At 35.6% G+C, this 27622-nt stretch overlaps 1 protein-coding gene across 1 annotated transcript in view; it reads left to right on the forward strand.

Annotated features, from left to right (window-relative positions):
• TM9SF3 (transmembrane 9 superfamily member 3) overlaps positions 1–27622 on the forward strand; it is a 70849-nt gene extending 43227 nt beyond the window's left edge. The window contains exons 10-15 of the mRNA XM_081823730.1: positions 10147–10286; positions 13094–13162; positions 15937–16083; positions 16816–16899; positions 17226–17302; positions 23465–27622. Coding sequence (XP_081679856.1) covers positions 10147–10286; positions 13094–13162; positions 15937–16083; positions 16816–16899; positions 17226–17302; positions 23465–23532 — 585 coding nt within the window. The 3' untranslated portion in view covers positions 23533–27622. The remainder of the gene's footprint in view (positions 1–10146; positions 10287–13093; positions 13163–15936; positions 16084–16815; positions 16900–17225; positions 17303–23464) is intronic.

Here is a 27622-nt window from a genome sequence, read left to right on the forward strand (position 1 = left end):
TATATATACCACATCTTCTTTATCCAGTCATCTGTCGATGGACATCTCAGAGTCAAGGACTTCTTAAAGATGATCTGCTGAATTAATTATTTTCATGGTACTTTAAAAATGAAAATTCAGATTCTGCTCTAATTTTCCTCATAAAATTTTGAATTGATGTGAAAATTATATTTTAAAGTTGCTTTGTTTCACTAAAATTATAAATTTTACCACTCGTAAATGGGGTTTTAAATGTTAATATTCAATGTAATTTGCCTTTAGATAATTTAATAATCAATAACTACTAGAATACAGTTTCAGTATTACAGTATTTCAGTATTAGAGTTCAGTACTGAGCCAGAGCAGGTTTATAAAATTGATCTTTGGTATGTAAAAGACTGGCTGTTGGTGTTTAGCAGGCACCTATAATATCATGTTCTTAATTTGCATTCTAATTTGGAGTGAAGGAATGCTGAGTGAAAGACATTCCATTGCCCTCAAGTTTTAATCAGCTGTGTGGTCTAACATTTTTTTTCTCCTTTTAAAAGTATCAAAATTTGTTTAGAACATGAAATTTAAGAACTTGAATGAATGTTTGACCTTGTGTTCATTAAGTGTTTTAACTACTGAAATTTATATTTTTAGTTATTGGACTTGTTGACATTATGAAAGAAGTGGTTATATAGTCTCATAAACTCCATGGTTCTCAACCCTGGGTACACATTAGAATCCTTGGGAATTTGAATAATTTCAGTGCTCATGGTTTCATCCTACGCCAATGAAAAATTAAATTTTTTTTTTTAAATGTTTTATTTATTTTTTCATGAGCGTCAGAGAGAGAGAGAGAGGCAGAGGCAGAGGGAGAAGCAGGCTCCCCGCCTAGCAGGGAGCCCGATGCAGGACTCGATCCCAGGACCCTGGGATCATGACCTGAGCCGAAGGCAGATGCTTAACCATCTGAGCCACCCAGGCGCCCGAAAAATTAAATTTTTTAATTTTTTAAAGGTTTGCTCTAAATCAGGTCTTTACCTCATTCTAGTTCCCAGCATTTGGGGATGGATCTGTCAGCTGAAAGTCTCCCAAAGCATATGTTTCTGAGAAGTTGGATGCCCCTACTTTACTGAACACCCTAGTTTGAAAATCAGAGTCTTCAGATACTCCTGTATGTTCTTCCCCAGGACTTAGCTGTTTCTGTCCCCATTCCTTTGATCTCTTGGACATTGAGCCCTTTCTCTGGGTGATCTTGTCTCTAGTACTCTGTTTTCTCAGATATTTCACAATGAGGGTTTAAGCCATCCTTGGTAAAAGTGACTTCAGGCTTCTGTCTTGCCCTATCGAGGCACCTGAATAATAGGGATTTTGCCCACTAGGGATCTGGAATTTTGTCAGAATACTGCTATTATCACCAGGACTAGCCCAAGATAAGATTGAAAGTGGGCAAGGTTTGTCTTCGGACTCCCAACCTCTCTGCTCAAGTGTACCTAATTACACATAAAAGCCATTAAATCCGTGTCAGATTAAACTTGTTGAACAATTTTCAATCTTCTTAGCATAATAAAGATAAACATAAGTAGAGGGTGGTGGTAATGATCTGAGCTGATATCTAGTGTCCTAGGTTTAAGGGATGGTGCCTAAAGTCAAGAGAGTATTACAAGAAGACTAAAGAGAGCATTTAAATAAAATTTAGGGTCATGGACTGTCCAGAGACAAACATACCTGTTCCTGAGGTTGGAGTGTTCTGACCAGAGGTCTGTTCTGGCTATAAGGAAAGGGAGAGAGTGCATTTGAAATCAGATTGATTCTGGGAAGATAAAAACTTTTTCTTTTGGGAATTTGTTCAAGAATGATTTAGGTGTTATACCCAGAGTTTTTGGTCCTGTGAGCTTTTTAGGAATGAGGAAGGATTTCTCAGGATGTTCTGAAAACAGGCTTTAGGCATGAAGTCTTCTGTGGGCTGTAAATCTCGAATCCTACATTTGATGTTATTGTAGGCTTTCAGGGGACAAAAAACCAGTTGCAGAGTTTTAAAACTCAGAGTTGCAATGTAGCATAGAAACTAATAACCTCTCTAGTCTAATAATAAGCTCAGCATGTACTGATAAATCCTTGACTTATTATACTTTATTGTTTTGTCTCTCAGTGGGTAGAATAGTTGGTGGAAAAGAAACAGGAGTCATGGGTGAACCATGTTGTATTTGTCATCTTCAGGTCTATTTTAGTTTGGGGGGGCGACATCTTGAACATTATCAGAAATATGCCGTAAGTTTATTTATTTATTTATTTTTAAAGATTTTATTTATTTATTTGTCAGAGAGAGAGAGAGCACAAGCAGGAGGAGCGGCATGCAGAGGGAGAAGCAGGCTCCCTGCTGAGCAAGGAGCCCGATGCGGGACTTGATCCCAGGACCGTGGGATCATGACCTGAGCCGAAGGCAGACGCTTAACTGACTGAGCCACCCAGGCGTCCCAGAAATATGCCATAGGCTTTAGGAAATCAGATTTCAAGACTATTTAGGGAAATCCTCTCTCATGATCCAAGTCTTGGACTGTAACTGGGAAAATGGCTTAACAATTGGAGGCTCTCAAAAATGAAATTCATGATATGTGATCAGAAATTACCACAGTGAGGAAAAAATGGCAGCCAGGATTAAGGGACAGGTACTATTTTATGATCTCTCAAAAGTTGTGAGAAGAATACAGTATACCTAAATGTAAAAGAATAATAAAGATCTATAAAAAGTGTTAGAAAAACTCTATTAGCCAACCTGAACTTTTGACAAATGCTAAGACAAGTAAGAATTTGTAAGGATATTTTCATAGCAAGACCATAGGCTGAAAAAAGAATGGCTCTACCCCATTCTTTCTCTTTTTATTCATTAAATAAAATAACCCTTAAAACAAGAAAAAACAAGAGGAAAATAATCCCTGATAAGGGGGAAGTAAAGCCTAAAATAGGTAAGAGGATTGATGGTACAGGAGTACCTAGCCACCTTAGCCGTTAAGTTTGCTGCTTATGTAAGTAACCTTTTAGACATACTGAGAGATCATGCTGGTAAGTTATGTTTGAATAACTGTGTAAGGGAACAGAAGCATTGTAAAACTGGATATAAGCAGATTTACTTTTCCAGAAGGGAAAGGAAGAAAGTGGATTCTACCTTACAAAATATGGTGAACTTGATAAAGCACAAGATTTTAGAATGTTATTAAAATTTATTTTTTAAATCACAGAAATAATGAACATTAGGAGCTATTATGGATTTATTAAAACAAAAATGCTAGAACAACTTCATTTCCCCTTTTTGGTAGGTTTTAGTAGACAAGAAGAATAAAGGAATGTGAAGTATTTATCTTATTGGACACGGTAGAGAAATGTAGGTGGAACAGTACAGTCAGGTAGATGTATAATTAAATAATTACAGAATTAAAGAATTGGGATCATATTACTGGTAATATGACACATACTCTCTTTCAGTAGATCTTGACTTTGGCCAATTCAAATAATTGTTAATGATTTGTATGAAGGCATAGTGATTTGATGATTAAATTGAAAAAGGATGTGAGATTGGGGAGGAAATTAGTAATATGGAATGATGAAGACAGCATCTTAAACAATCTCACCTGACTGAAATGATGTGCCAAATTTGACAAGATGAATTATAATAAGGACACAGACATTTGTGTAGCATTTTGTAGTTTACAAAGCTCTTTCATACCCCTTATCTTATCTGGTTTCAGAAGAACCCAAAGAGGTAGGCAGAGCTAGTGATCTACATTATCCCTGTTTTACAGGAGCAGAAACCCAGCACTCTTGCAGGGTAATTGACTCAAATCACATTTTGTTTGGTGTGGTGCTGCTGGCAGTGATGATTTGTTTTTATTTCTTTATTTATTTCCTTCTTTTCTGCCAAGAGAAATTTTAGCTTTATTCTGAGAGTGGTGAATGTAGAATGTTTTATGTCTTCTTTTGGTCTGTATATTTTTATAGCCTAATGAGGTATAATTAATATATGATAAATTGTGTGTATTTAAAGTATAATGAGTTTTGATATATGTACATGTTTGGGAAACCATCACCACAATCAAAAGAAGAATGTATTTATGAAGTCCAGAAGTTTTGATGTGTACCTTTGTAATTCACCCCTTTTATCCTCCTCCTTCCTACCCTCCCTTCTTCTCAGGTAACCACCAATCTGCTCTCTGTCATCATAGATTAGTTTGTGTTACCTACAATTTCACCTAAATAGAATCACAGAGTATGTTCTTTTTTGTCCTTTTCCACTCAGAAAATTACTTTAAGATTTATTGATGTTGCATGTATTAATAGCTTGTTTCTCTGTATTGCTTAGTAATATTCCATATATTCCATGGGTATACCACAGTTGTTTACCCATTTACCCAGTAATGGGTTATTTCCAGTTTTTGGCTATTACAAACAAGCTGTTATGAGTATTCATATAGAAGTCTTTGTGTTGGATATATATTTGATTGTCTTGGACAAATAACTACAGTGGAATGACTGAGTCATATGATATTCTAATATTTCCAGAAACTGCTAAAGTATAACATTGTATGTCCGCTATAGTTAAAAAAAAAAAAAAAAAAAGATAAAAGAAGAAACCACTAAACTTTTCCACAGTGATTTTGTCATTTTACATTCCCACTATTATTGTATAAGAGTTCTAGTTGCTCCACGTCATCTCCAGCACTTGATGTGGTCAGTCTTTTTAATTTTAGCCATTCTAATGGATACATACTGGTGTCTCATTGTGGTTTTAATTTGCATTTCCCTAATAACTAATCATGTTGGAGATATTTTTGTGTGCTTATTTGCCATCCCTATATTTTTTTAATGCATGTTCTAATCTTTGGCCTCTTTTTTATAGGTTATCTTTGTTGAGTGGAAGAGTTCTTTGTGTATTGTAGATACTAGTCCTTTGTCCTATACTTATTTTGGAAGTATATTCTTTCATTTTGTGGCTTGACTTTTCATTCTCTTAAGAGTATCTTTTGAAGAGCAAAAGCAATTAAGTTTAATTTATTGATTTTTTTTCCTTATAAAGTTTGTGCTTTTCTGTCCTTTTGCCAAAGCAGAGATCAGTAAACTTTTCTCCTGTGTTTTCTTCTAGAAATTTTATAGTTTGGGCTCTTAAATATCATCCATTTAAGATCAATGATTCATTTTTGGTTAATTTTGTTTATTGTATGAGTTAAGGGTCAGGGTTTTATTTTGTTTTTGCTTATGGCTGTTTAGTTGTTCCAACACCATTTGTTGAAAAAGTTATGTTTTCCTCACTGAATTGCCTTAGCATTTTTGTTGATCATCAACTGATCATTTAATGTGGATCTATTTTTGGACTTTGTGTTCTCTTTCATTGATTAATTTGTCATGTTTTTATGCCAGTGTCACACTGTCTTGATTACTGTGGCCTTACAATAAGTTTTGAAATCAGTTCTTTTTCAACATTGTTTTGGTATTTTTTGGTTCTTTGCATTTCCATATAAAGTTTAGAATGACCTTGTCAGTTTCTACAAAAAAACCTGCTGAGATTTTGATTGTATTGAACCTATAGATCAATTTGGAAAGAATTGACATCTAACAATATTGAGTCTTTTAATTATAGAACACAGTATAGCTCTTGACTTATTTAGGTATCTGTAATTTTTCTCTGCAACATTTTGTAGATTTTAGCATTTAAATTTTGTACATCTTTTATTGAGTTTACCCCTAAGTATTTTCTATCTTTTATGCTATTCGTAAATGGTATTTTTAAAATTTCAAATTTGGATTGTTTGTTGATAGTGTATTAAAAAACAATTGACTTTTGTATATTGGCTTTGTATCCTGCAATGTTGCAAAAGTCACTTATTCTCTTATTTTCTTTTTTTGTAGAATCCTAAAGATTTTTTTTTTTAAAGATTTTATTTATTTATTTGAGAGAGAGAATGAGATAGAGGGAGCATGAGAGTGGGGAGGGTCAGGGGGAGAAGCAGACTCCCTGCTGAGCAGGGAGCCCAATGTGGGACTCGATCCCAGGACTCCAGGATCATGACCTGAGCTGACGGCAGTCGCTTAACCAACTGAGCCACCCAGGCGCCCGAATCCTAAAGATTTTTTACATAGATTATCATGTTATCTGTGAATAAAGATACTTGCATTTCTACCTTTCTAATCTGTATATCTTTTCTTTCTTTTTCTTGCCACATTGCACTGGCCATAACCTCCAGTGCAGTGTTGAGCAGAAGCAGTGAGAGCAGACTTTCTTGTCTTGTTCCCCCTGTTAGAGGGAAAGTATCCAGTCTTACGCAATCAAGTAAAGTGTTACCTATATTTATTTTGAAGATGCCCTTCATCAAGTTGATGAAGCCCTTCTGCTCCTAGTTTGCTGAGAGTTTTTCATTTTGAATGGAGGTTGGATTTTGCAGTGGCCTTTTCTGCATCTTTTGAGATAATCCATGGTTTTCATTTTTTAGTCTGGTAATATGGTCACTTATATTGATTGATTTTTGAATCTTAAACTCATTTTTCATTCCTTTGATAAACCTCAGTTTGTTATGATGTATTTATCTATTTTATATGTCGCTGGATTCCATTTGCTAAAATTTACTGGGTTTTGCATCTGTATGTATGTATGAAAGATACTGGTCTGTAGTTTTCTTTTTTTCCTAGTTTTGGTATCAGGATGGTGCTAGGTTCACCAGATATGTTTTTAACTTCAAATCCAGTGTTTCTTCTGTTAGAGTACTGAAGTCCAAAAAGGCAGAGGGAGAAGCTACTTATTAGCATATTGAGAATGATCTCATAAAATAGATAGACTTCTTATGGGCATTTGTGTTTGAGTTGGCAATGCCCTGATTAGTAGATCCTATTGTTGAAATGCTTAAACTGAAGCTCATAATTTGTGTATAGATTTAAAGGTATAAAATGTATGAGGTAGAAAATAAGTAATAAAAATTGCCTAGTCTGAGCAGGTGTTGAAGAAATGCATGAACATAGTGACTGATAAGAAAGTATATTTCCTGAGAATCACTTTACCTAAAAGCAATTACTTATCTATCACCATAAATAAAATTTATATTCTTTAGCATTCCAAAATAGCCCATCTCAGAATGCATTTTCCCTTTCCATTTCATTCACACCATGGATTTCATAAAAGGCCAGTCTGGAAGCAGAGCTAGAATAAGTACTAGCCAAATTCTTGGTTTGTGACTGAGATTGAGAAGAGCTGACCAGTTGGTACATCTTTGGGGTATTAAGTACTGATAGGCAGTACTTGTTTCTAACTTGCTTTTATTGGAGATAGTGGAGGCCCTCAACCTGGAGTCAGTCTTTCCTCCCCCCACTGCCTATTTTTGCTGTTGGTCCAGGAACAGTGGCTAGGAGGCTAGGGGAGGGCCCTATATTGGTTTGAATTCCAGAGTTTTCACAGTGTATTAGACTAATGGTTTTTTCGTTTTTGTTTTTAACTTTTAGCTGCTAAATTTCATTTTAAAATGAAACTTTGTGGAAGCCCAATAGAGAAAATAGAAGCATGAATCTTCTAGTATAAATAAATTTTGCAGGGCGCCTGGGTGGCTCAGTCGTTAAGCGTCTGCCTTCGGCTCAGGTCATGATCCCAGGGTCCTGGGATCGAGCCCCGCATCGGGCTCCCTGCTCAGCGGGAAGCCTGCTTCTCCCTCTCCCACTCCCCCTGCTTGTGTTCCCTCTCTCGCTGTGTCTCTCTCTGTCAAATAAATAAATCTTAAAAAAAAAAAAAAATAAAAATAAATAAAAATAAAAATAAATAAATTTTGCAAATTCAATATCTTAACATTCTCAATGAGAAGCAATAAAGTTGTGATGAATACAGATCTAATATAAAGGGGTATAAATAAGAGTTCAGTTATATCTTCTTCAGTAACCAATTTATTCGGTTGAATGTCAGTCTTGAGAAAAATCCCGACATCACGGATGATTTAGTTCATGTGACTTTTTTTTTTTTTTTTAACAGCTTGCCTTACAATCTCAGAGTAATTCTTCAAGTAAACTCATCCAGAACTTGAACATAAAAGAATAGGAAATTGGTTTCACAGTTCAGTCTCTAACAGTTTCTAACAAACTGCTCACATTTTTTTTTTATCATGTATAAGAAAACAGACAAAAGGGGAAAAAATTAGACAAATACCAAACAATTGATAATGGCTTGATGAGACATTTTATAGTTTCCTTCATTGATTATTGTTATGCTTTGAATGAGCACACAGGCAATATATGCCCTCCCATCACTTGCCACTTACTCGCCTGTCACACACATGCTGTAGTGCATTTGCTTGTACGACGTTAAGTGAACAAATGTGTGCAGGCCAGAATTGGAGCAGTGGGAGGGAAGGGAGAACAAAGGACCAGTGTAGCCTCCTGAACCTTCCTAATCAATGACACATTTACAAGAAGTCCAACTCTGTACACAGAGTTGTTAACAGGAGAAACTATTCTCAGGTCTGTATGCAAATGAGTTAACCTGCTTATGGTAGCTTCAGTGTATTAATATTTGGTACAGAACTCATTTGAATCTGTGTATTTTTTTTATCACCCTTTAAAATATTTTTTAAAAACACTGTTTTCAAAAGAAGATTCAGATTAAATGCTTGTGGAATTCCTGAAGCTCTTCAGCAGGACCTGAGGGGTTTGTGGAACAATTTGAAAACCACTCTCCTAGAGCATGTCATTCCTCATAGGAATATTTTCTTCAGTTTTTCTTCATTTCTTATTTGAAATTAGAGTTCTGGTAAATTAAGAGGGGAATACATAGGTCTCTGTTACAATGTATTTATTTACGGGGTCTTGTATACTTAATGATAGCAAATCTCAATAATAAAGCGGTCAACAGCAAAAATTGAGACCGAACCCATCCCCCGGGTATGTATGAGACAATGTATAATTTGCAATATTTTCTGATGATTAATATATCTTAACAGCTTATTTTCATGTTTCACATATTCTTGTTATATGAGCATAAATTCGTATTATTAATAGGTCTAAACTGAGATACCAATAATTTGAGTTCCTAAGCCTGATCTTTAAAATGGAATTCCAGGACACTCTTAGCTCTCATATGTTTATACAAGTTTTATCTGGAAGAAAGATGGTAACCTTTGGCTTGTTTAAAACACACAAACACACACACAAGGATATAATGAAGATGTGGTTTCACTAATGTTGCTTCAAAATAGACTCTTCTCTTGTAATAACTGGATTTTCTACCCCATGCCTCTTCATTTCTCACAGTTTCTTCACAATTTTCTTTCAACTTTTCTCACTTTTACTTTTTATTAGAACCCTAATATGTATAATTGAAAGTAATCTTAGAGGCAATTCAGTCCTCCCATTTTATAGGAGTTCAGAGTGAAGTGGTGGTCTTACCCAGATGCTGGCTGGAAAGGAGCTTGAGCGTGTGTCCTAGAATACCCAGATTTATATAAAGAAAAAAGTCATAGAAATAATTATTTTCCTAACTGACCGCTTTGGTTCTAGAATCTCTATATGGTCTTCCCTATAACTTTAGACTTTGAACTGCTGATGGGCAGAAAAATACTCCTTCCGTTCTAGTAATGACCCATCTGTGTGTAAATAGAGATGCACTTGTGTTAAAATCCTGAGGCAGTATGGAATAGAAAAGAGCAGGGTCTCTGAGACAGGGAGATCAGAACCTAGGTTTTGGTCTGGCTGCCTCCTAGCTTTGTGGGTATGGGAGGTTATTTAGCCTCCCTTAAGTCTCATTTTCTTCATCTATAAAATAGGGAAATAACATGCAAAGCTCCCTGAGCTCGATAAAACACAGTGAAGTAAATAAGTTGGTTATAACGAGAAAAGATAAAGGCTATGTTAGAAGCATGACAGCTGAAAGTGACATCAGGAGAGAAAAAAGGAATGCAGCAGAGAGCACATGGGAGAACGGGGAACATGAGCAACTGCAGGAGGTGGGAAGCAGTTTGACTTGTATTTAGTTCAGTTCTAATATTTTAAGACACATTCTTTGCCTCTTTTCATTAGCGTATATCTTATACAATTTTAGCCTATATTGAACTTAAACATTTTATTTTGTGGTCAAATTGTGTTTAAATTTTTAAGTGTCCCCTTTATTTTTATTAATGTTATTCTGAGTAATCATACACATTTTAATTTAATTTACAGGTCGCCGTTTGTTGCATCTGTTTTTTTGTTATTCTTCCTCTAAATCTTGTTGGTACAATACTTGGCCGAAATCTGTCTGGTCAGCCCAACTTTCCTTGTCGTGTCAATGCTGTGCCTCGTCCCATACCGGAGAAAAAATGGTAAAGAGAATGCTAAATCTATGTCATTGTTCCTCACAATATAGAAATTCTTAAGGCTATTATGTATATATAACTTTTAGAATTGGCATGTATTTATAAGTATGTCTTAAGTTGGAACTTAAGAATTTGTTTTTTTACTTTTGCCTCCAGCCTATATTGTTAGGAGTAGTAATCAATTATATCCTTATTTCACTTTATGAATCTTGGTGCCATTTACAGATAAACTAAATGCTTTGATAAGTACATTAGTGCATCTCTGTGGGTGGGACGGTTTTATTATTGTATACAGGACAGAATTGACCTGCTGCCTATTTTTGAAAGAGACGTTCTGTTGGAACATATCTATGCCTGTTCCTTCACATATTATCGATGATTGCTTTCACACTACTGCGACAGATAGAGACGGTATCGCCTTCAAAACCTCAACTATTTACTATCTGAGAAAGTTTGACAACCCTTGGCTTATAATTTCATTTTCCTTTCCAGATATTTTATTATTCTAAATAATAACATATTTATAGCCACATATATCGTACCGGTTGAGAGATGAATTAGGACTAAGACCAGTTAATAATTTACTGACTTAATATTCTTTGTCCTCACTTCTGGGATAGTATAGAATCTCTCAAATACATTCTGTCACATTTTATGCACAAAATGTGTTCTTGAGGACCTCCCAGAATTCAAGATTAATCTTGACAAAGGATGATGAATATTTCTGTTAAACAGCCGAGGAGATTCTTTAATTGCAGCAGTATACACACAGTTTACAGTTTATTTGACTGATCATTGAAAGTTCTTTTTAACTTGAGATAATTTGTATTTTTTCAAATTCCAGACATAAAATGGGATGTCATTAATATGTTATATTTCTAAGTTTTGTAATTCAAATTTGAATAAAATGTGAACTCGTATAAATATATTGCCTTTTAAAATTTGTAAATTAAATGTTTTAGTCCGAATTATGCTATTCTGCATACTTCATTTTCCTAATTCTTACTAGCGGACAAAAATAGAGCAGTCTTACCATATATACATTTATTACATTCTCCATCTCGTAAGAATAGCTATACATTAGACTCTACATATTCATAATAAGGGATATATATTGAAAAGCCTCTGTTCCTAGATATTTTACCTTATTAATAGACATAATTTATATTCAGATACTTACATATATGGTCTTTTGTAGACTTGGAGGTCATTTATAGAAATGGAGGCTGAGTAAAAACAGCACTTACAGTTTAAATTAAGAGGGTGATCTGTTCTAGTCTTAGGATTGTCCATGTTCCCTTTTCTCTTAGATTGGTGATTGTGAGATCTTGTGTACTTTGTTTTTTAAAGTCCATTTTCTCTTTCAAATCAAGAATAGACTCTAGGTCACTAGGGCTGGTGAAGGGGAGGAAGGAACAACACGTGACCTTGCAAACCATGGGTCACAGTTAGTTGGAGGAAGGCTCATGTGTATCTTTATTTTCCATATATAGTTACATGGGATCTAAAATCTGAATACTAGATCTGGCTCTGATTGATTGTGTTATCTTGTGCAGATCATTTTTAACCTCTACGGGTCTTGGATTCCTATAAAAGGAGGAAAGATAACTAGATTAAATGGTTTTTAAGGTTTTTTTTTTTTTTTTCAGCTTTCAAACTCCAATTTCTTCTCAGTTTTGTTTTGTTTTGTTTTAGAGAGAGTGTGTGTGTGTGTCTGCATATGCACGCACGTAGAGGGGGGATGAGCAGAGGAAGAGGGAGAGAGAGAATCTTAAGCAGTCCCAGCATTGGGCCTGACTTGGGGCTTGATCTCACGACCCTGAGATCATAATCTGAGCCGAAACCAAGAGTCAGATGCTTAACCGACTGAGCCACCCAGGCGCGCCCCTCTTCTTGGTTTTTTTAGTTTGTTTATCCCAGAGATTCTTAGTTTGTTTATACTAGAGATAGTAGTTGAGTATCTTTTATGTGTCAGATACTGTGCTGGGCATTGGGAATACCTAGATGAATAGCTTCTGCCTGCCATAGTTTATAGTCTAGCGAGGTACGCTATGTATGTAATTGCACAGTTCCAGATGTGGTAAGTGCTGCCACAGAGTTATGTTCAAGAGGTAGTGCAGGCCTGGGGGAAAGACCCACCTCTTTCTGGGAGACTTGGGAAGGACTTTACGGGGAGAACACTGGAGCCAGGGCTTGCGGGAGAAGTAGGACGAGAAAAGGCATTCCAGGTGGAGAATTAATAGTTGCATCAGTATATGTTTTTTGAGTGAATGAGTGAGGTTTGAATTTTATTTTTTTATTCACTCTTTGGCTCCAGGGTAACCCAGAACTCATAATACCTTGATTGTATAATTCACAGGAAAAGAAATTAGTGAACCAAGGAAAGCATGAACAAAGAGATGGCAAGGCCACAATTTGGGAAACATTATTTCAGATAGGGCTCTCAAGACTTTTCTTTTCCTATGGCTTTCTATAAATAAATGCCTGTAAAGTTTTTAGAAGTTGTTGAGAGATGTAGAACAGAAGCAAATACTTAAGAGTTTTTCCTGAGTTCTGTCGGTAGCAAGAATTTCTATTCCCCGAATTCTTATCTTGGCCTCTTATGCCAGAAAGAACGTTGACTATAACCTATGGCTAATTTGAAGGCCTACCTCTGTATTGTAACCTCTTTGAATTTTTGTTTTTCTTTTTACTGGTATGTTTCTATCCCTTAGATTATTTTTAAGTACCAAGCATCTGCTTTCTATTTGGGTTTATATATTATAATGTGAAAATCATACTAGACGTTTATTGCTAATTTTAATATTTTCCAGGTTCATGGAGCCTGCAGTTATTGTTTGCCTGGGAGGAATTTTACCTTTTGGGTCAATCTTTATTGAAATGTAAGTTGTGGCAATGCATTTATGTTTTGAGGGATGTAATTGTAATAAGAGAATTTAGGAGTTAGAGTAGGTGTAGAATCATCAGATGGGAAGGCATCTAACAGAGTTATTAGTCTGCTAATTTCATGACTCCCAGAAAGGGATCTAACATAATCTACCTAAAAGCAGTTTTCTGCTGTGGTCTCAAATATTCAGGTGAAATTTATGTTTTGTATTATGTTCTAGACCCTTCTCACCTAACAGGAGATCTTAGAAATGAAAGAATGCATGCTAAAGAATACTAGACCAGCTTTGATCACATGCATGATAGAAGGAATTACTGGTTTTTATTATATTTTTAAAGTATTTCTGAGGGTCTGGGCAACTAGGTAAACCATTACCTACCAGTCTGTCTAGATCTTGACATCGTCGGATACATATATTCCCAGTCTCCTTCCATAGAGGCTTACAGGAGTGCTGGGAAATGTGAATGTGTTTGGGGGTGGAAGGTATGCCCCCTGGTGCCCAGGTACTGTGCTTCATACCTGCATCCTTGGTCACCACTGCAAAATACGAGTCTTTCTTTTCTCAGCTTGTAGTCCAGCGTTCCTTGATGGGAATGCTCTGGCATTTTAATCAAGACACTTCTTTGTATGGGACTTTCTCAAGAACTGCAGTCATATACCTCTGGTTCTTGCCCACAGAATGCCAGTCATTGTGACTACTCAGAACTCCCTTACACATTTCCAGATGCCCCACTGCTGATTCTCTCCCGTACAGTGGACACCTCCTTAACGGACATGATTGGATCTGATAGTTGGTTAATTGAAAGTTGGCTCATGTAAGAGAATTATTAAAAAAAAAAAAAATCATACATAACATTTTATTTTAACTTAAAAAACTAAAGGTACATCTTTCACTCATTTTTTAAAAATATGGAGCCAAAGTCTTTGATTTATATCTAGTCAGTGTTTCCATCATTTTCCCTTTGACATTCGTAATGTATCTTCTGTGTTTCCAGCGTTTTTAAAGTGGAACAAGAACATTAAGACCTGTCTCAAGCATTCTAAGTGCAGAATCCTTCTAGATTTATACATTTCTCCCCCAGACTTTCATAGTTGTCTCACCCACACCTAATTTCATATTGTTTTTTTTTTAAGTGATTCACCTTAATAAATTTCTACAAAACATTCAACATAATGTTCATAGAAATCATGCATCCTTTTTGCTGTCATGTTTATTGGTGTATATCATATTCAATTACAATATCTAATTACACTAACAGGCATAATTGACATAGATTTGGGCCACCCCTGGTGGTCACCTACCAGCTGTGAGTGTGCTGTGGGTATTAGTCGGTACCATAGAGGGACTGGAATGTGGTGTCACTCTAGCTTGTGTTTTAATAAAGCCAGTTCATGAACCTCTTTGGTACTTCTAGGCTTATATACTGCTTTGTATCCTCACCCTGACTTGACCTCTATTTTTCTGCCCTACCCCTGTTCCCAGTACCTTCTGGATCACATCTCTTCCTACTTTCTCAAGTACTGCATTCCATTAGATAGCCTCTCTGCTGTATCCTTAAGTTCTTTTCTGTTTTGACCACCCTCAAGCCCATTCTCCTCTCAGTAGCCACAGTGATCATTTTAAGGTGTTAATCTGATCACATCACTTCTTTACTAAAGACTTTTCTTCATTTTCATTGAGGTAAGGTCCCAATCCCATAACATAGCCAGTAAGGACCTTCATAACGTAGGATCTGGCCTCATTCGCTTCTCCATCCACATCTCTTAGCTCTCACCCCTTCACTTGAAGTTCTAGCCATAGAACATTTCTAAATACAGTGAATTCCCTTATTTGTAAGCTTTGCCTTTGCTGTTCCTATTCTGGCTCCCCTTACCCCCCACGTGCCTTATTTGATTCTTCTCACTACCCCTTCTCCCCAGAGCCCCACCTAACCAAACCGGTAAGATGCCCCTCTTAGGTGCATTGATAAACCACATGTCATGGAGAGTCATGACTGCCTCCTTACTGGTGATCCCCTCTTTACAGTAAGTCCTTGAGGGTGGAGGAGAGACTGTGTCATCTTCACAGTTCTGTTCTCACGTTTCTCTGACATGTGGTAGGGCCTCTAAATAGCTGTTGAAAGAATGAGTGACAATAAGTGAGCTAAACAGAAGAGAACAAGAAGAGAGGCCAAAAGACCCTTTTCTACTGATGACTTGCGGAATGGAATTAGAGTGAGGGTCTTGTTCTTTGTATAAAATGTTAATGCCATCTCTTACTGTTCTCCAAAACAGCAGGAAGCTTCTTTAGGCTTTCTTTTTCTAATTATTTTTATTTTCCTAATTTTATACAGTATTACTCTATCAAACCTACTTTCTAAAATTTACTAGGGTGTTTTATAAACTATACATTGCTTGAATAGTGTTGTATCTAGAAGAAAAATGAAACAATGAAGGAATTGCCTTTATTTTACAGATACGAATTTTTAGCTATTTTCATTTTTCTTTGCCACATTTTACTCCTTTAAGCTTCTAATTTATTCAGTTTGCTTAGAGATGAATGCCCTACTAAAAAATCTGTTCTTGAAAGATTATCCAAGAAAATATATTTGAGAGATTTTTGGAGGATTTAATAGATAAAAAAGGGTAAGAGAGTTGGAAGTTACTTGAAAGAAAATAATTGAGATTTAAGTATGACGAAAGTGAGAACTAAGATGTGAGATTTAGCAAAAGCGGGGTGAGCTTCAAGAATAAAGACTAGAAACTCTGTCTTTATTGCCTTTTATTTAGGTATTTCATCTTCACATCTTTCTGGGCATATAAGATCTATTATGTCTATGGCTTCATGATGCTGGTGCTGGTCATCCTGTGCATTGTGACCGTCTGTGTGACCATTGTGTGCACATACTTTCTACTAAATGCAGAGGATTATAGGTGGTAAGTACTTACATTGGGGAGGAACCTCAGGGGACTATCATATTGTCAAGGAAGATGCCATTTGAAGTGTATTAAGTAAAAGATCTGTATAGAAATTTTGTTCCTTAAGATAGTATAGGAATTTTTTTTAGTTATAAAAATAATGAAGATTTTAGAGGAAAAGTAGTATCAGCCAAAAAAAAGTTTTTGTACTCATAATGGTCACTGTGTTATATATTTTTACAAAGTGCTTGATGTGGGAAGAACTTTATGAGAAAGCATTGATCCATTTTGAACAAAAGGAGGTAGTTCTGAAAAAGGAAGTGGTTTAAGGTCACTTATAATAGGGCATCTGACAAAATTCAGGATCTCTCCTTCCAAATCTTAGGCTTTCTCCTTGTTGATATAATTAAATGCCATCTACATGCATTTTTTTTTTAAAGATTTATTTGTTTTACGGAGAGAAAGAGAGCAAGCTTGAGTGCAGGGTGCGGGAGGGGCAGAGGGAGAGAAAGAATCTTAAGCAGGCTCCACACCCAGCGCAGAGCCCCACACAGGGTTTGATCTCATGACCTTGAGATCATGACCTGAGTTGAAATCAAGAGTTGGCTGCTTAACCACCTGTGCCACCCAGATGCCCTTACATGCATTTGTTTTTAAGTATACAGAATTTTCAAGGATGTTTTTATAAAATTCTTTGGTTTAAAATCTGTTTCAGTGCCATTTATTCAAAAGAGTTACCTTTTATTCCAGGCAATGGACAAGTTTTCTCTCTGCTGCATCAACTGCGATCTATGTTTACATGTATTCCTTTTACTACTATTTTTTCAAAACAAAGTAAGTGGAGACGTTTTCTCATTTTGTATTTAGGAAACTAAAGTTGTCATTTAAATACCAGAATTTAGGAATAAAAGATAGAGCATAGGGAATATAGTCAGTGGTATCGTCAGCATTGTATGGTGACAGATGGTCGCTACACTTGTGGTGAGCACAGCAAAAATCAAAAGTTGTCCAGTCGCTGTGTGTACACCTGCAACTAATGTAACATTGTGTATCAGCTAACTGTACTCCAATTTTTAAAAATAAATAAATAAATAGAATGTAAGGCCCTATGTTGAAAGTAAAAATGGATATACTACATATATTTTTTTGTCTTATTTCAGGATGTATGGCTTATTTCAAACATCATTTTACTTTGGATATATGGCAGTATTTAGCACAGCCTTGGGGATAATGTGTGGTAAGTTCTGAAGTTTTTGGAATATCATGAGTAAATCTTTGAGATTTTTAGAATCAGAAAAATATAGTAATTGGAAATTACATTTTGTTGCTTGATCAGAAACAACAAAATAAAAAGAGTCTGATTTCAGTCCTTTTGACTATTCCTCAAAAATTCATCATTGATTCTTTTTTAATGTTCTGTTCCTAATAATTCTGTATTGCACTCTTTTCTGTACCACAATTAGTTTCTTTTTCATGTTGAAATTTAGCCTTTTTTTTTAGTTTAGTCTCTTTGGAAACAATAATGATGTAAACAGGTTAAGGTATTGGCTGAATGATTCCTGTTTGGAAGTTTCTAAGACTGTTCATGGAGATAACTGTGTCCAAGAGGCAGTGTCCGGGTTATAAGTACACACTTGGGTGTCTGCAGACTGGGTTTAAGTTCTGGCTGTGCCACATGTATGTTCTGTACCTTGATCCAGTTCTCCAAACTATGTAAAATGAGGATAATACCACTGTTTTTTGGGTTTATCACAGTTAAATAGAAGTAATAGTTATCACCACACGATAGAGTCTCTAGCATGTGTGAAATACCTAGAAAATAAAGAAAGAAGTATTGGAAGCAACCTGATAAAGGGAAAGGTCATGGACTTGAGAGCCTGAAAGAGCCAGATTAAATCTCTGTGCTGCTTTTTTGTGGCCATGGGAAGTCATATTGAGCTCTCTAAATCTCATTTTCTCATCTGTAAAATGGGCATATTTTTCAGAGTAGTTATTTGTCATAGTATCATGTGTAAAGTGCAAGAGTAATGCAGGTCTGTTATCAGGTGTTTCGAGAGACTCAGTTTTGTGGGAGACATGGTGGGGAATGGGAAGAGCTGGGGCTTTTGGGGTCACTTAGTCCTAGGTGCGAATCCTGGTGCCCCTACTTAATAGCCATGTTACTCTGGCCAAATTATTTAACCTTTCTTCCTCAACATTCACATTTGCAAAACAGAAGTAACACCTACCTCACAGGGTTGTGTTAAGGCTTCAGTGACTGGATGTGGGTAAACAGGTAGATGGCAGGCAGATGCTCTGTGAACTGTGTCTGCGCTGTTCCCCCACTGACGAGGGCTAATAATCCCTTGATCCGGTTCTCCAAACTATGTAAAATGAGGATAATGCCACTGTTTTTTGGATTGCTTCTGTTCTGGGATTGTGTCTCTGGGTCTGTAGTTTGTTTTTACACCTTGTGTTTTCACCTTAGAACAACCTCATGAGTTTAAGCAGGGGTACCTTAAGGGAAATGCATTCAAGTAACTTACTTTTCTTTTGGTTCCGGTTTTCACTTGATAAGTGAGGCTAATTCCCCCATGGGAATGATGCAAGGCTTAAGGACTAATCACCGTGAAAACATTTCCAGGTAGTTTATAGTTCAGACCCTTCTCATTTCTCTGTTATTTGCCATTGACTTTTTTTTTTTTTGGTAGTTCCATCTTTAGCTATAGGGTAGGCAATAGAATAAGGAAGGTATGATAATTTTGTTAAAAGCTAGGTTCTGGTATGACATTTGTGGCCCTTTGGGGTACCAAGGTTGCTTTTTTCCTCCATCGAAAGAATACATTCCATAGATTGGTAGTTACCAGAGGTGGGGGGATTAGGAGTGTGGGCAAAATGGGTGAAGGTGGTTAAAAGTTTCAAACTTCCAGTTACAAGATGAGTAAGTTCTAGACATGTATGGTGACTGCAGTTAACAGTATTGTATATTTGGAAGTTGCTAAGAGATTAGATCTTAAAAGTTCTCATCACAAGAAAAAAAATCTTAACTATGTACTATGTGAGGTGATGGATGTTAATTAAATTTATTGTGGTGGTCATTTCACAATATACACGTATATCAAATTATTATGTTGTACACCTTAAACTAAAACAAATGTTTTATGTCAGTTAAAATCTGTCCCATTTATATATACTATGTACTTGATCATGTGCATGTGCGCGCACGCACACACACACACATGACATTGTAAAGTAGTAAAACTAATTCCACAAGCTATAAGGAGAGACAGTTCTCTATATTATGATCACATATTTTATTTGTAGCTGCTGTGATAACCTTTCCCTGTGATAATTAGTTAACCAACTTTGAGGGAAAGAGGACTAGGATTAAAACTAGATTTGTATCACATGGGAACCACCTTGTGTATCTCTAGGCAATCAGAAGTTTCCTTTAGTATTATTATTAGCCTGCCTTCCTTAAGAATGTTGCTCCTCAAGCCCCTCTTTATTTAATCTGAGATCTTTCTTGATTATCACCAGCATTCAGTGATGTATAGAATCATGAGATTATGCAGAGGGTTAAATCTTTTTTTCTTGACTCAACATGTGATCTTAGGAAGACCTAGAGAGATAATATCTTGACATTTACAAAGAAAATGGGATGAATCTAGCTAATTTTTTAGTGCTTTTCCTGTTGAAATTTCATCTTGCTGCCTGAAAATCTTGGCACACTTACAGTTGCCTGCTGTTGCAGCAGCATCCCAGCATTTATTCTGTCATGGGTGTATGTGCCTTCAGTGCTAGTCTGTTTTGGCGGGGTCGGGGGGGGCGGGCGCGGAGAACCAGTTCGGATGAACTGATTAAAATGTCATCGTAATACAAAAATTGCACCTCATCAGGTTATATTGCTAAAATGCTTTTTTTAGTCAGTAATTGAAAGAAAAATACTGATTTTTTTGAAAAAGAAATGTGTTAAGGTGGAAATAATTAGATTGTTAGTTTTCATATTTTGATTGTAGCATTTTAGTTTTAAGGAAATTAAGTTTAAAAGTGTATTTCTGGGGCGCCTGGGTGGCTCAGTCGTTAAGTGTCTGCCTTCGGCTCAGGTCATGATCCCAGGGTCCTGGGATCGAGCCCCGCATCGGGCTCCCTGCTCTGCGGGAAGCCTAAGCTTCTCCCTCTCCCACTCCCCCTGCTTGTGTTCCCTCTCTCGCTGTGTCTCTCTCTGTCGAATAAATAAAATCTTTAAAAAAAAAAAAAAAGGGATAAAAACCTAGATGTCTCCAATAGATTAAATGTTTCCATATTCGGAATTAGGAGCAGCCAATTCAGTAGATTCAAATCACAGTTAAGTTTGGTTTATGCATATCCGATTGCAAATGCCAAAGGAAAAAAGAGAGAAAGGTGATTCAACTCTATGATTCCCCCCCGCAATGAGTGCATGTCACAGACAATGCAGACTTGGCATGGCTTTGTTTTCAAGAAACAAACTGTAGGGGCACCTGGGTGGCTCAGTTGTTAAGTGTCTGCGTCAGCTCAGGTCATGATCCCGGGGTCCTGGGATTGAGCCCCGCATTGGGCTCCCTGCTTAGCGGGAAGCCTGCTTCTCCCTCTCCCACTCCCCACTGCTTGTGTTCCCTCTCTCACTGTGTCTCTGTCAAATAAATAAATAAAATCTTAAAAAAAAAAAAAGTGTATCTCTATTATTCTCAAGACATTTATATTTCTAGAGAGCGTATTTAGTATCTTCCTTTTATAAAGTCCTATTTTTATACACTTATTCTTGAGATACTCGTAAGATTAGGAAAAATGACTCTCTAGGTTGATACTCTTTTGCTTTTAAGCATATCTCTGCTCAGAGGGGAACACTGTTTTATAAGTCTGGAATATTAGATTTGGTTATTGGATTGGTATGATATTAGGCCAGTTAAATTTTTGATTCTAGTTAAAATTTTATCGATTTTTTTTTTATGTTCTAAGAATTTAGGTTTCTATTTACAAATTAAATGGTCTTTTTCCTTACTTTGTAAGGACTTCTTTTATAACTATTTCAGAATGAATTATCACTATTTCTAAGTGTAATTGTTAATATAACTACTTCATATTATAATAAATATCTATTAATTGCAAAAGTAATTGGAAATAGGTTTGCTTTGTTGCTTGGTGGGTTTTAAGAATACTTTTAGGGGCACCTGGGTGGCTCAGTCAGTTGCGTGTCTGCCTTCGGCTCAGGTCATGATCCCAGGGTCCTGGGATTGAGCCCTGCATCGGGCTCCCTGCTCAGCGGGGAGCCTGCTTCTCCCCTGCCTTTGCCTGCAGCTCCCCCTGCTTGTGCTCTCTCTCTCTTCTCTTCTCTGTCATATAAATAAATAAAATCTTTTTTTTAAAAAAGAGGATACTTTTAGTATTTAATTATGGGAAATTTTCAAATATATGCAAAAAGAGGGACAATTATTTATATATATATAATGAAAACTACGTATATATACTGAGTCCCTATGTATCATCTAATATCAGTAATTATCAACACATGGCCAGTCTTGTCTTATTCATAATCCCACCTTATCCCTCATTTTATTCTGATACGAATCTCAGACCTCACGTCATTTTTAACTGTAAATATTTCAGTAAATATATATGTACGTATATATATGTATATATATAATTATATAATACATAATATACATATATAACTATATATAATTGTATAATAATTATATACTTATAAAAGTATTTAAAATGATATATAGTTATATAATTATATTTCAGTATATACATATATATAATTCCTTCATATGCTCAAATATTCAGTTAGTATTCACATTTACCCACTCATCCCCATGTCTTTTTTAATACAATTTGTTTGCATCAGGATCTAATTAAGGTCCATGTAAAATGTTGGGTTTTTTTTAAGTAGGCTCCATGCCTTTCATGGAGCCCAACATGGGGCTTGAACTCACAACCCTGAGATCAAGAGTCAGATGCTAACCAACTGAGCCACACAACCCCCTGGTTAAAATGTTTCTTAGGGCTCTTTTAATCTACTGATGTTCTCTCTCTTTTCCCTCGCAATTTATGTAAGAAACTGAGTTTTTGTTTGTTTTAATTTCTGTAGAGTTTTCCACTCTGAATTTTGCTGAGGTGTCATTTAATATTTTTCCATGGGTTTCTCCCCAATTTCCTCTAAAGGGGTAGTTAGAGCTATAGGCCTGATCATACTCAGGAATACTTGTCTAGCAGTACTTAGTAGGGGTATATAAACTTATCAGGAGGCACTGGTTCTCTCTGTGAAGATAGCAGCCATTGATAATTATTGCCTAGTTCAAATAATGCACTGGTGGTTGTAATATTCTAATTCTTTTGTTCCTTTTATATTTCTGGGGTACTTCTGTAAGGAGAAACTTCTTTTCATCAACCATTTGGTACCTTGAGGTACAGTTCATATATAGGAAAGGCAGAGTAGACTTACTTCTTTCCTTATATACACTAGTTGGGTGAATAGAAGTTAGTTCAAAGGTGACTAATTAGGGGTGTGTGTGTGTGTATCATTATTTACTTATGGAAGATTTACTTTTGGGCTCAGATGGTAAATTTCTAAATCCAATGGAGAATCTTCTCTATGACTTGATTGACTAGCTGTCTTGTTCTGAAGATCCCTTAGTATAATTTGCAGTGAAGAGCTATCCAGTTCATTCATTCATTCAACAAATATTTATTGAGTACCTAATCATGTGCCAAGTACTCTCTAAGGTATATACCTAATTTAACAAAACAGACAAATCCCTTGCTTTCTGGTGTTTTGAGCCTCATTTGAGGCTAATTATTCAAAACACTTCACAACTCCTGACCTACTTACCTGTCTCTCTCATCTACTTTCTTGAATATGTCTTCCTTTTTACCAACCACAGAGCTTCTGTAATGTAAAGATAAAAATTCCACCAGAAAATGCCTCTAATTGGGCCACAGTTCTCAGTCCTTTTCTGAGAGAATCCCATCACTTATTTCCATTAGGTAGCATATGATTTGGGGAACATGTTAAAATGGTTTAAATGACCTAGAATAATTTATGTTCAAATTTTAAAAATACATGTTTTTTTCATTTAACAAATTTTTATCATTCAAATTATTCTTGCTTTGTAAGTGATGTATTTTAATTCATATAGTTATTATACATGTAATAACTATTACCTAATTCTAAAAATATCACATCAGGTCTAACTTGATATATGACAGCGTGACAGTAATAGGTGATTTGCAAAACAAATGATGCAATTTTAATAAGTTCAGAACAAATACTAACATAAAAGATGTTATCTTGAAAAAAGAATAACTTTCCAGAGCAGCGAGCATTTAGTATTTGTAAATTATGGGTACTGCCCTATACGTATTTGTTTCAAAACATCTTATTTTATCTTTGCAGGAGCAATTGGTTACATGGGAACAAGTGCCTTTGTCCGAAAAATCTATACTAATGTGAAAATTGATTAGAGACCCAAGAAAACCTGGAACTTCGGATCAATTTCTCTTTCATAGGGGTGGAACTTCACAGCAAAAAAAAAAAAGAAAAGCGCAAGAAGAGATTTGGGCTTTCACACTGGGTACTCTGTGGGTCTCTCTTTCGTGGATGGCTTAAAGTAACATCTATTTCCATTGATCCTAGGTTCTTACTGACTGCTTTCTCCAACTGTTCACAGCAAATGCTTGGATTTTATGCAGTAGGCATTACTACAGTACATGGCTAATCTTCCCAAAAACTAGCTTATTAAAGATGAAATAGACCAGCTCTCTTCAGTGAAGAGGACAAATAGTTTATTTAAAGCATTTGTTCCAATAAAATAAATAGAGGGAAACTTGGATGCTAAAATTACATGAATAGAATCTTCCTGGCACTTAGTGTTTCTACATTATTGAAAAATGATGTTCCAGAAAGATTACTCTTTGCTCTTTATTTTTACTGCCATCGTCAACCTATTATGGGACATTTTTATATATTGAATCTGGGTTCTTTTTGACCTGTTTTTTTTTTCCCCCAATCTGACTGCATCCTTTTTTTTTAAAAGAGAGAATTAAAAAATAATTAAATCCTGCATGTAATATATCTGCTGTCATCTTAGTTGGACCAGCTTCCCATTTATTTATCTTAAAACTATTCAGTTCCATCTTAATTCCATCCAAAGAAGATACAGTCTGAAGATAGAGGTGTACTCTCTACAATGCAATTTACTGTACAGTTAGAAAGCAAAGTGTTAAATGGAGAAGATATTTGTTTTTATTAAACATTTTGAGATTTAGATAAACTACATTTTAACTGAATGTCTAAAGTGATTATCTTTTTCCTTCCCCCAGGTTAGTCTTACATCTTTTTTGGGTTTGAATGAAGGTTTTACATAAGAAATTATTAAAAACAAGGGGGGTGGGTAATAAATGTATATAACATTAAATAATGTAACGTAGGTGTAGATTCTCAAATGCATTTGGATGTACAGATTGACTACGGAGTACTTTTTTCTGATGATGATTGGTGTAGAAATGTGTGAATTTGGGTGGCTTTTTACATCTTGCCTACCACTGCATGAAACATTGGGGTTTCTTCAAAATGTGTGTGTCATACTTCCTTTGGGAGGGGGGATTGTTTTCTTCTGTTTCTTTTCTGAGACTCCTACAGGAGCTAAATTTGTAATTTAGAAACATTTAATTTTGTTAATCCTGTCTGGGGCACTTAAGTAACATCTAAAGCATAGTGCTTTAGAATGTTAAAATAAACTTTCCTGACCAAATTGTTTTGTGAAAATAGATGTGTTTGCAATTTGAAGATATCTTTTCAAAAGGCAATATTACTGAATGCAATTTTTTAAATATACTGTAAACTATGCTTTTCTAATACAGGAGACCCACACCTTAAAATCCCCAAACTTGCTTACCTCTAGATTATCCAATATAGTCACAAAGTAAATGATAAGCCCTTCAAATTAGATTGTGGCACAAAATCTGTTCAGGTTGGTGTACTGTGTAAAGTGGGGATGGGGTAAAAGTGGTTAGCTTACTATTGGATGAGCAAATAAAGGTTACAGTTTTCTAAGAGAAGTGATTTAATTTTGAATACATCTTTCTGGAACTATCCATAATATGAAGTTTTCCTAGAACCATTGAGTTTCTAGTTTAATAGTTTGCTATGCAAATGACCACCTAAAACAATACTGTATATTGGTATTTTTAGAAAGACTCAAAACCGCTGTATGTAATCTTTAATGTGAAACTCATGCCAATTATAGTTACGTAAGCTGTTTTCATTACAAAATATGTTTCTATAAATTGACTCTGCATCCTATAATGTGGTATGTAAGGACTATAAAGAGTGAAAAGTTTGATTTCTTACCACTTACGTATGGCTGACATGAACAAATAGGAGTTTGATCTGAAGCTGTAGGTAAATCCTTCTTCAAGCCAAAATGTTGTATTAAATGCAATCTACTGGTTCTTCCATTTTCTCTTCCTTCAAGATCTTATAAGTAAAGAAACTGAACGTCAATATTTAGTGGCTTATATAATGTAACTTTTTAATTACATGTAAAGTAATTACAACAACTATAGTCTATCTGATGGAGTATCAAGTGGACAGTAAGCTTTTGTCTTAGTAAAATGAAATCTGTTTCTCATGAATCTTCCAGGTAAGATGTAGGGTTTTAAAAAATGAGTCCTTTAGCTGCTTTCAGCTATACCAATTCCTTTTACTAAATTGAGCTCTATTTCAAGTCCTTTGGAATTTTCAATGAAAAAGGGTTTTCTAACTTTCAAATATATTGTGTCATATTAAAATGAATATAAAATGCCTTGAAAGTCCTTTAGAAAGTATATATTGGTTTATGCCTTCATGGAGGGTCTGACCATGTGTGTGTCTTGAAGAAGACGTAATCCACAAACAGTTTAGCTCCCTAGCTCTGGGTTATAGAGGAGTAAAATAAAATATTTAAGTTAATTAAAGAGTGAGGTTCTTCCACTCCATTAATGCTGTTTATCTGTCTTCCATTTGTTAACATTATTTGCTCAACTTATCAACTGATGCTTTGAACACTATCAAAAACTAAGGATAAACGTTCTCATATCTGTAAGCATGCTTCTCCTGAAATTTAGCTACAGTACTAATTGGCATCATTATTCATCTATCCTAGTACAATGGTAGGATAAAGTGGAAATGGAACGGCTGGAACTATGGTAAAGCACTCTTTGGTATATCATGCTGGGCTCCTAATTTGCATTAAGTTTGACCACAGATCAAGCCCCATCCTCTTAGAATTCATTATACCGTGCTGGTATCTGAACCTAGTGAATGATATGATTGGGTGTTTTCCATTGACAGTGCACGGATCTCTTTATAAGGGTGGTTGCTGCAAATTCCAGTTTTTCCAAAATCCATTTTATTTAGGGTTTATCCACAAATTGTGTTCAGTTTGTTAAAACTTTTGTTTCCTAAATGTCTACAAACCACCTTATGCCAAATGTCTTGCAAATAATACTCCTTTAAGATTTCCTTGAATTTTTACAAATGTAAAGCAAATAAATGTATTAATGTAATTCGTTGAGGAAAAGCTACATACTGAAGGGCTTCTGTATATAAATTCTGGGAAAGAAAAGCCTGTTTGTAATCTATACATTGCAGTTCCATCTGGGTTTTAAGTTTAGATTTCAGCATGTCTTAGTGCTTCAGTCTATTGATTTATTGGAACAAGTAATAAATAGGAGCAGTGACGTATGAAAATGCAAGTATTCATTAATGTTTTATATCTTCATAAAAATTCCATGGTTATGAAGCTGTATTTTAGCAATCAAGATGTTAAAGAGATCAGAGCAGTGAAAATTTATAAAGATAGTTTGGTAGTGTGTACAGAAATAGACTAGATTTAGAGGTAGGGTAGGTCAGAAAGTGAACATAAAGCTGCAGAAATTTTATAAGATTTAAATTCAGTATGAGGAATAACTCTAATTCTGTCTTACGAGCCTTTTCTGAAAGCCGTCTGAGTTGACATTCTTATTGGAGCTGTAGGCCGAATTGTGCGAAGATAAAAGTAAAAATTAAGTTTTTATTTTACTGTATCGGAATGGAAACAGAAACTGGTGTGAAAGCTGCTCATGTGTACTGGTGAACTAGGCATGCAGACAGTTGATGGACAAGGCCGTATTTTGTGTGTTTACCCCAGTTCCTCAGTTTAGGTCATTTGAAAGTTATAAATGTTCTAAGTAAGATCTTAAGGCAAGGAACAAATAACATGGAATTCTGTTTTGAAGGACAAGAGAGTATACGCAGAAAAGCAGTCCCAGTCGGGCTTTTCATCTGTGTCAAATTTGAACCTATATAAATCCCCATAGAGCACGGGCAGTCGATACCAGTGGGAAGGAAAACAGTCATTGCTTGATGATTACTTCCGTTTTGTACCCACCTTCGGTTTGTGTAGGTCATATTCCAACTGGCTTTTTAGTAATAGATATTCAGTATATACTGTATCAAATACATTTGAGGTTCTAATCTAGTCTGTTAATCTAACTAAAGTTGGATTTTTAAAATAATAAAAAGTTAAATGTA

Source organism: Leptonychotes weddellii, chromosome 6 (assembly GCF_054177405.1).
Source record: "Leptonychotes weddellii isolate Sample4059 chromosome 6, ASM5417740v2, whole genome shotgun sequence".
NCBI classification, from domain to species: domain Eukaryota; kingdom Metazoa; phylum Chordata; class Mammalia; order Carnivora; family Phocidae; genus Leptonychotes; species Leptonychotes weddellii.